The following is a 9,322-nucleotide window of genomic DNA, read 5'->3' as shown; positions in this document are numbered from 1 at the left end:
CATGCTTATTGGTATATCTTCTTTGAAAGAATTCTTTTTAAAACATAAATAATCTCGAATTTTATTAATATCATTTAATAAAAATTTTTTAGGATCATGTAATAAATTCCAAGTAATTAATATATTTTTATTCATTGGATGTATGCAAATAGGCCACATAAGAGAAATATAACTATGTTTAGAAGAAAACATATGAGTAATATAAAAAAATGGACGAGCAATTGGCCATCCTATTTCCGCTAAAACATATTTTTTTTTTCGTAATGATAAAATAAAATTAAACAATCTAGGATTATTATTACGTATTAATCTAGCTAAACCTAATGTAGCACGAACATCCGATAAAGCATCATGGGCTTTTTTGTGTGATAAATTATTAACAAAACTTAAATGCTCTAATTTAAAACTTGGTTTACCATTATTCTTATATGGCCATGTTATTCCATATGGACTTAATACATAAAAAGCTTTTATTACATTAATTAAATCCCAGCGACTGCAATTATTTTTCCATTCTCTTTCATAGGGATTAATTAAATTTCTCCAAAACATAAATCGAGTAATTTCATCATCAAACAAAATTGTATTATAACCAACACTAATCGTACCTGGTTTTAAAAAAATTTTTTCAATAATAGATGCAAATTTATACTCTGGTATACCATTATTTAAGCAAAATTGAGGGGTGATTTTTGTAATTAAACAAGCCCTTGGATCAGGTAAAAAATCAGGAGCTGGTTTGCAATATAACATAATTGGATTATCAATTGTATTAAGCATAATATCAGTTCGAATTGCGGCAAACTGAAATGGCCTATCTCTTCTAACATTTAAACCAAATGTTTCATAATCATACCAAAGAAAAGTAGAATTTCCATCTATCATAATTTTTTGTGCCAAAAATTAAATAATTTTTAAATGTTTTTATAATATAGTTATTTTAATTTTTATAATTTTTAAGTTTTTATTTCACTAGAAACAGAAATCATTTTATTAATTTTTAATTTACTATGTAATAGTATATCTATATAATAATTTCCAATTTTTTTAATTGAATTATTTGGTAATTTAATTTTATTTTTTTCTATTTTTAATCCTTTTTTTTCAAGTTCTTTGACAATATCAGAATTAGTTACAGAACCAAATAATTTTCCATCAACCCCAGATTTTTTAATAATATTTATATTTAACTTTTTAATTTCTTCTCCTATTTTTTTAGCATTCAAAAAAATTGTAAAAGCAGTTTTTTCTAATTTAATACGTTTTTCTTCAAATTCTTTAATAACAAATTTTGTTGCATGTCGAGCTTTATTTTTTGGAATTAAAAAATTACGTGCATAACCATTTTTTACTTTTATAATTTCACCCAATTTTCCTAAATTAGGAATATCTTTTAATAAAATAACTTGCATATTTTTCCTTATAAAAGTTATCTATTATGTAAATCAGTATACGGCAATAACGCTAAAAAACGAGCGCGTTTAATTGCTTTATCAACTTGGCGTTGATAATGAGAACATGTTCCTGTTAATCTGGCTGCCATAATTTTTCCATTTTCTTGAATAAAATCTTTTAATGTTTCAATGTCTTTGTAATCAATTTGTTTAATGTTCATTACGGTAAATCTACAAAATTTTTTTCTTTTAAAAAGTGGATTTTGTTGTTGACGTTTTTGTTTAAATCTATTTTTATTATTTTTTTTGCCAAATATCATTTTTAAAACCTCTTATTATTTTATAAAAAATATTTTATTATATTATCTTAAATAAAAAAATTAAAAATTTATTATTTTTGATCACTTTCTTTTTTCTGAATAAATCTTAAAAAAGATGATTCTTCAGTTTCAACTTTTTTAGTTTTTATTGTTAAATATCTTAAAATTGCATCATTAAATCTAAAACTTGTTTCAATTTCCAATAAAGTTTTTTTATTAATTTCTATATTAAAACATATATAATGTGCTTTTATTACTTTTTTTATTTGATAAGCTAAAGATCGACGCCCCCAATCTTCTAAGCGATGTATTTTCCCCTTTCCGGAAATTATAATTTTTTTATAACGCTCAATCATATCTGGAACTTGCTCACTTTGATCTGGATGAACGATAAATATAATCTCATAATGACGCATATATATACTCTCTTGAAAAATTAAATAAATAACAATTATAATTGTTTAAGTATTGAAAATAACCATACGTTTATAATAAAACAAAAAAATAATTCAAAAAAATATTTTATTTTTTAAATTAAATAACTATTTATAATAACTTAATTTTAAAATTTAAAAAAAATAATAAAAAATAAATTTTTAAAATTATTTCTAAATTAATATTAGTATATATGCTTGTACCATTTAATACTGAAAATAAAAAATTTCGTGTACCACCGCATTCTATTGAATCAGAACAATCTGTTTTAGGAGGATTATTACTTGATAATACTGCTTGGGATAAAATTGCAGATTGTTTAAATTCAGATTATTTTTATCGTTATGATCACAGATTAATTTTTAAACATATTATAAAATTAATTAATTCATCACATCCAGCGGATGTTATTACTGTATTTGATTCATTATCCAATACTGGTAATGCTGAAGAAATAGGAGGTTTATCTTATTTAAATTCTTTAGCGCAAAATATACCATCAGCCGCTAATATTCGACGTTATGCTGAAATAGTTAGAGATAGAGGAATATTAAGAAAATTAATCACAGTTACTGATGAAATATCTAGTCAAGCTTTTATTTCTAGAGGGAAAGAAGTAAAACAAATATTAGATGAAGCAGAATCAAAAATTTTTTCAATTGCAGAAAAAGAAATATGTATAAATAAAGGTTTTCAACAAATTCAACCATTATTAAATCGGGTTATAAAACGTATTAATAAATTACATAATAGGGGTACTAATGATAATGATGTTACTGGTATTTCAACTGGTTTTTTTGAACTTGATAAAATAACATCTGGATTACAACCTGGAGACTTAATAATTGTTGCAGGAAGACCTTCTATGGGGAAAACTGCTTTTTCTCTCAATATAGGAGAGCATATTGCAATTGAAAATAAATTACCTGTTGCTATATTTTCAATGGAAATGAGTGGAATTCAATTAGCTATGAGAATGCTTGGTTCAGTTGGAAAATTAGATCAACATAAATTAAGAACTGGTCGTCTTTCTAGTGATGATTGGCCGAGAATAAATGATTCAATTAAAAAAATTAATAAATCTCAATTATATATTGATGAAACCCCATCTTTAAATGTAATAGAATTACGAGCAAATTCAAGACGTTTATCTAGACAATGTGGAAAAATTGGTGTAATTATAATCGATTATTTACAATTAATGTCCGCAAATTCTAGAGGAGAAAATAGAGCAACTGAAATTTCTGAAATTTCCAGAAATTTAAAGGGATTAGCTAAAGAAATTAATTGCCCAATACTTGCTTTATCACAATTAAATCGTTCTTTAGAGCAACGTCAAAATAAACGTCCTATAATGTCAGATTTACGTGAATCTGGTGCCATTGAACAAGATGCTGATGTTATTTTATTTATATATCGTGATGAAGTTTATAATCAAAATTCAGCTGACAAAGGTATTGCCGAAATTATTGTTAGTAAACAGCGTAATGGTCCAATTGGTAATATTAGACTAACTTTTTCTGGTCAATATACTAAATTTAATAATTTTTAATGATTATTTTTCAATCTAAAATAAGAGCTAACATTGCTTTAATATCATCAGATACTAAAATATTATAAGTACGACATGCCGCTTGATTATTCATACATTCAATTCCAATATTTTTTTGAGTTAAAATATAAGTTAATTTTGGATGAATAAAATGTTGAATATTACCAGTTCCTAAAATTACTACACTTGGATTAAATTTAGAAATATGAATAAAATCTTTTTTAGTAAGAAAATTATATTTATTTATAGACCAAAAAATAGGATCTATTTCTGGTGATACTAAAAAACTTTTTGTATAAAAAATTCCGTTTCTAAATTTAACACCATAATTAGTATAAGCAACAATAGTTTGATGTTTTGTATTTATAATTTTTTTTAATTCCATTTTTTTTATATTGATTTAATTATAATTTAAATTTTAATAGTTTTATACAAACAAAATATAACATAAAAGTAATTAATTTTAGATAGGTTTCATGTTCTTTAGAAAAGATTGTATAATTTTAATATTATTAGTATAATTAAATTTACACGTAAATTTATGAATTACAGAGCGTTTATAGAGGGTGTTAATTATAAATTCCATTTATAAATTATGTATTAATTTGTTGTTTATTTTACTATTTTTATAAAATTTCTAATATATTTAAAATATTATTTTTAATGTTAAAATTTCTAATATCTAATATATTAATAAAAATTATCTAAAATTTTAAATTTTTAAAATGCATAATACTATCATCTCTAATAAGGATATATTTCATTCTAATTTATTAAAAAATTTAATTATAAAAGATATATACGAAAAAAATGGTTGGATTTCATTTAAACGATATATGGAACTAGCTTTATATGAAAAAAATCTAGGTTATTATAATAATAATTCTATTAAATTCGGTGAACATGGTGATTTTACAACAGCACCTGAAATTTCATCATTTTTTGGTATAACATTAACTAAATTAGCAATAGAAATTTTTGAACAAACTGAACCTATAATAATAGAATTTGGATCTGGTAGTGGAAAATTAGCTAAAGATATTCTTACTGCATTTAGTTTATTTAATATTAAACTTAAAAAATATATTATTATTGAAATATCTCCTAAATTGCGTAATAGACAAAAAAAAATGTTAATTAATTTTACAAATGTAGAATGGCTGAATAGTTGTCCAAAGAATTTTTCTGGTTTAATTATATTAAATGAAGTATTAGATGCTATGCCAGTATCTTTAGTAAGAAAAGGTATAAATTATTGGTATGAAAGAGGCGTTACATGGATTAATAATAAAAAAAAAGGAAAATTTGTATTTAAAGATCGTCCTTGTGATTTAAATTTTATTAAACAAATAACTAATGCAAAATTTCTTCCAATTGGATATTTAACAGAAATACATTCAGTTGCTATAAAATTTATAAAATCATTAGCAAAAACATTAATAAATAACAAAAAAAATCAATCAAAAAATAATAGTGTATTAATTTTGTTGATAGATTATGGATTTCCATCTCATGAATATTATTTAGATCAAAGATCTCAAGGGACTTTGATGTGTCATTATAAACATAATATGCATTTTGATCCATTTTATTTACCTGGTTTACAAGATATAACTTCTCATATTGATTTTACAGCAATTGCAAAAATAGCAACTGATAACGGATTAGATTTATTAAATTACACAAGTCAATCTGGATTTTTAATAAATTCTGGTATTTGTAGTATTTTATCTCAATTTATGCTTAAAAATAATATTTTACAATATTTAAAAAAAACCAATAGTGTAAAAAAATTAATTTCTTTAGGAGAGATGGGAGAATTATTTAAAATACTAGTATTAGGTAAATATATAAAATTTCCTAATAAATTTTTACGATACGATCGAAGTCATCGTTTATAATTTTATAAAATTTAAATTTTATTTTTTAATATTTTTCAAAAATTTTTTTATAATTCTTTCTTTTTTAAAATTAGATAAATATTCAATAAATATTTTTCCATTTAAATGATCTATTTCATGTTGCAAACAAATTGCTAACAATCCTTCAGCTATTATTTCAAACATTTTTCCTTCAATATTTAATGCATGCACTCGAATACGTTTAGATCGTTTTATTTTATTAAATATCCCAGGTAATGATAAACAACCTTCATTATAAATTTGTTTTTCCTTGCTATACCATATAATTTTTGGATTTATAAAAACCTGTAATTGATTATTATTTTTTGAAATATCTAATATTAATAATTGTTTATGTATATCAACCTGTGAAGCAGCTAAACCAATTCCCATAGCATGATACATAGTTTCTGTCATATTAAAAATTATTTTTTTTAAATTTATATCAAACTCTGTAATCGGTTCTGCTATTTTTTTTAAACGTATATCTGGATAATAAATAATAGGTAATAAAGTCATATTTATGTAATAAATTTAAAATTTTTCTCTTTTATATATTTAAAAAAATTTATTAATTAATTCTTAGGGTATAATAAATTTAAATTTATATCAATTTAATTTTCAAATGAATAATTAAATAATTTTAAACTTATTAATACACAAAAATTTTTTAAAATTTTATATAAAAATGTGATAAAAATTATTAATAAAAAATTTTTTTAAAATAACTAAATTATTATGAATGAATTCTAAATTAAAATATAAAATTAAAAATAACTCTTCAATAAAACCTTTTCTTATATCTGATAAAATATTTAATTCATTAGAAATAATTAAAAATGGCACTAAAGAATTATTATTGGAAGAAGAGCTTATAAAAAAATTAATACGTTCTGAAAATACAAATAAACCTTTACGTATTAAACTTGGATTTGATCCAACTAGTCCTGATATACATTTGGGACATATTATAGTTTTAGATAAATTGCATCAATTACAAAATCTAGGTCATCAGGTAATTTTTTTAGTTGGAGATTTTACTGCAATAATTGGTGACCCAACTGGAAAAAATATTACTCGTCCATTATTAACAGATGAACAAATTAATTTTAATGCGCAAACTTATTTTTCACAAATTTCTTTAATATTAGATATAGAAAAAACTAAGATTTGTTATAATTCTAAATGGTGTAATAAATTAAGTGCAAAAGATATTATTAAATTAACATCTTATTATAATGTAGCTCGTATGATGGAAAGAGATGATTTTACAAAAAGATATAAAAATGGAATATCAATCTCAATACATGAATTTTTATATCCTCTAATTCAAGGTTATGATTCAGTGGCATTAAAATCTGATCTTGAATTAGGAGGAGTAGATCAAAAATTTAATTTATTAGTTGCTAGAGAAATACAAAGAAATTATTTTCAAGAACCCCAATGTACTTTAACAATGCCATTATTAGAGGGTTTAGATGGAATTCAGAAAATGTCAAAATCCAAAGATAATTATATTGGTATTACTGAGCCGAGTAATATTATGTTTGCTAAAATAATGAGCATATCTGACTCAATGATGTGGCGTTATTATGAATTAATACTTAAATATTCCTTAAATACTATTTCTAATTTTAAAACAGAAATTATTGCCGGAAAAAATCCTCGTGATTTTAAGATTATTTTAGCTAAAAAAATTGTAACTCGTTTTCATTCAAAATCTGCGGCTAAAAATGCTTTATATGATTTTATAAAACGTTCTAAAGGTGAGATTCCAGATAATATTCCGGAATTAGAAATACATGGTGCACCATTTTATATTGGAAATTTACTTAAAAAAATTAACTTATGTCCCTCTATTTCTAGCGCACTAAGAATGATTGAGCAAAGGGGAATTCGCGTTAATGGAGTTATAATTAGTGATAAAAATTTACAATTAAATAGTGGTACTTTTGTATTACAAGTTGGAAAACGTAAGTTTATCCGAGTAAAATTACTATAATTAATATTTATAATTTTCTAAAAAATAAAAAAAATGAAAAATATACGAAATTTTTCTATTATCGCTCATATTGATCACGGAAAATCAACATTAGCAGATCGTATTATTCAAATTTGTGGAGGATTATCTACTCGAGAAATGGAATCTCAGGTTTTAGATTCTATGGATATTGAACGAGAAAGAGGAATTACTATAAAAGCCCAAACCGCCGCTTTATCATATAAAGCAAAAAATGGTTTAATTTATAATTTAAATTTAATAGATACACCTGGTCATGTTGACTTTAGTTATGAAGTTAATCGTTCATTATCTGCATGTGAAGGAGCTCTATTATTAATTGATGCAACTCAAGGAGTTGAAGCTCAAACTGTTGCGAATTGTTATATGGCAATTGACATGAATGTTAAAGTAATACCGGTATTAAATAAAATTGATTTACCTAATGCAAATATAAATAATACTCTTTTAGAAATAGAAAATATAATTGGAATTAATTCTAAAAACGCAATATTTTGTTCCGGTAAAACTGGTTTTGGTGTTTTAGAAATATTAGAAAATTTAATTTATAGAATTCCGTATCCTAAAGGTAATATTAATGCTCCTTTACAAGCTTTAATTATTGATTCATGGTTTGATAATTATGTTGGTGTAGTAATGTTGGTTCGTGTGATTAATGGTAAATTGCATATTAAAGAAAAAATTTTATTAATGTCCAATGGTACAAAGCATTTAGTAGAGAATATCGGAATTTTTACTCCAAAATCATATCAATGTTTATCATTATCAGCGGGACAAGTTGGTTTTATTGTGGCTGGAATTAAAGAAGTAAAAATAGCAAAAGTTGGAGATACTATAACATCAGCAAACTTTCCATCTTTAAATGTATTACCAGGATTTAAAAAAGTTCAACCACAAGTATTTTCTGGATTATTTCCATTAAAAAATAATGAATTTAATATCTTAAAAAAATCATTAGAAAAACTTAAATTAAATGATTCAGCATTAAAATATAATATAGAAAAATCTCAAGCATTAGGTTTTGGATTTCGTTGTGGATTTCTTGGTTTATTACATATGGAAATAGTTCAAGAAAGATTAAAAAGAGAATTTAATATTGATTTAATTACTACTGCCCCAACTGTAATTTACAAGGTTTTAATGAAAAATAATACTATATTAATGATAGATAATCCTTCTCAAATACCAGAAACAGTTAAAATTTTAGAAATTCAGGAACCAATTGTTATAATTAATTTATATACACCAAAAGAATATGTTGGGGTTATTATGAAATTATGTATCCATAGAAGAGGTATACAAATTAATATAGATTATCATGGTATGCATGTAAAATTAACATATGAAATTCCTATGTCCGAAATAATATTTGATTTTTTTGATACTTTAAAATCTATTTCTCATGGTTTTGCTTCTATGGAGTATGAATTTAAAGAATATCGATCTTCTGATGTTGTTAAGCTTGATATATTAATAAATAATGAAAAAATTGATGCTCTTTCGAGTATTTCACATCGAATTAATAGTAGACACAAAGGAAAAGCTATAGTAGATAAAATGAAAGAATTAATACCAAGACAAATGTTTGATGTAACTATTCAAGCCACTATTGGATCAAATATTATTGCACGTGAAAATGTAAAATCTTTACGAAAAAATGTACTTGCAAAATGTTATGGAGGAGATATTAGTAGAAAAAA

The 9,322-nt window shown here is 23.3% G+C and overlaps 1 protein-coding gene across 1 annotated transcript; it reads left to right on the top strand.

Annotated features, from left to right (window-relative positions):
- Positions 1 to 4,412: 4,412 nt before the first annotated feature.
- Positions 4,413 to 6,155, top strand: LOC113470026 (protein arginine methyltransferase NDUFAF7, mitochondrial-like). The gene has a single exon (XM_026828162.1). It carries the CDS (start codon positions 4,427 to 4,429, stop codon positions 5,600 to 5,602), a length of 1,176 nt encoding a protein of 391 aa, XP_026683963.1. The 5' UTR covers positions 4,413 to 4,426; the 3' UTR covers positions 5,603 to 6,155.
- The last annotated feature ends 3,167 nt before the right edge of the window (positions 6,156 to 9,322 follow it).

Source organism: Diaphorina citri, unplaced genomic scaffold (genome assembly GCF_000475195.1).
Source record: "Diaphorina citri unplaced genomic scaffold, Diaci psyllid genome assembly version 1.1 scaffold1348, whole genome shotgun sequence".
In the NCBI taxonomy this organism is placed as follows: domain Eukaryota; kingdom Metazoa; phylum Arthropoda; class Insecta; order Hemiptera; family Psyllidae; genus Diaphorina; species Diaphorina citri.
This window is presented reverse-complemented; position numbering and strand designations above follow the sequence as displayed.

Excerpts from the sequence above, each read along its gene's own strand:
- LOC113470026 (XM_026828162.1), top strand. The coding sequence starts at position 4,427 with ATGCATAATACTATCATCTCTAATAAGGATATATTTCATTCTAATTTA.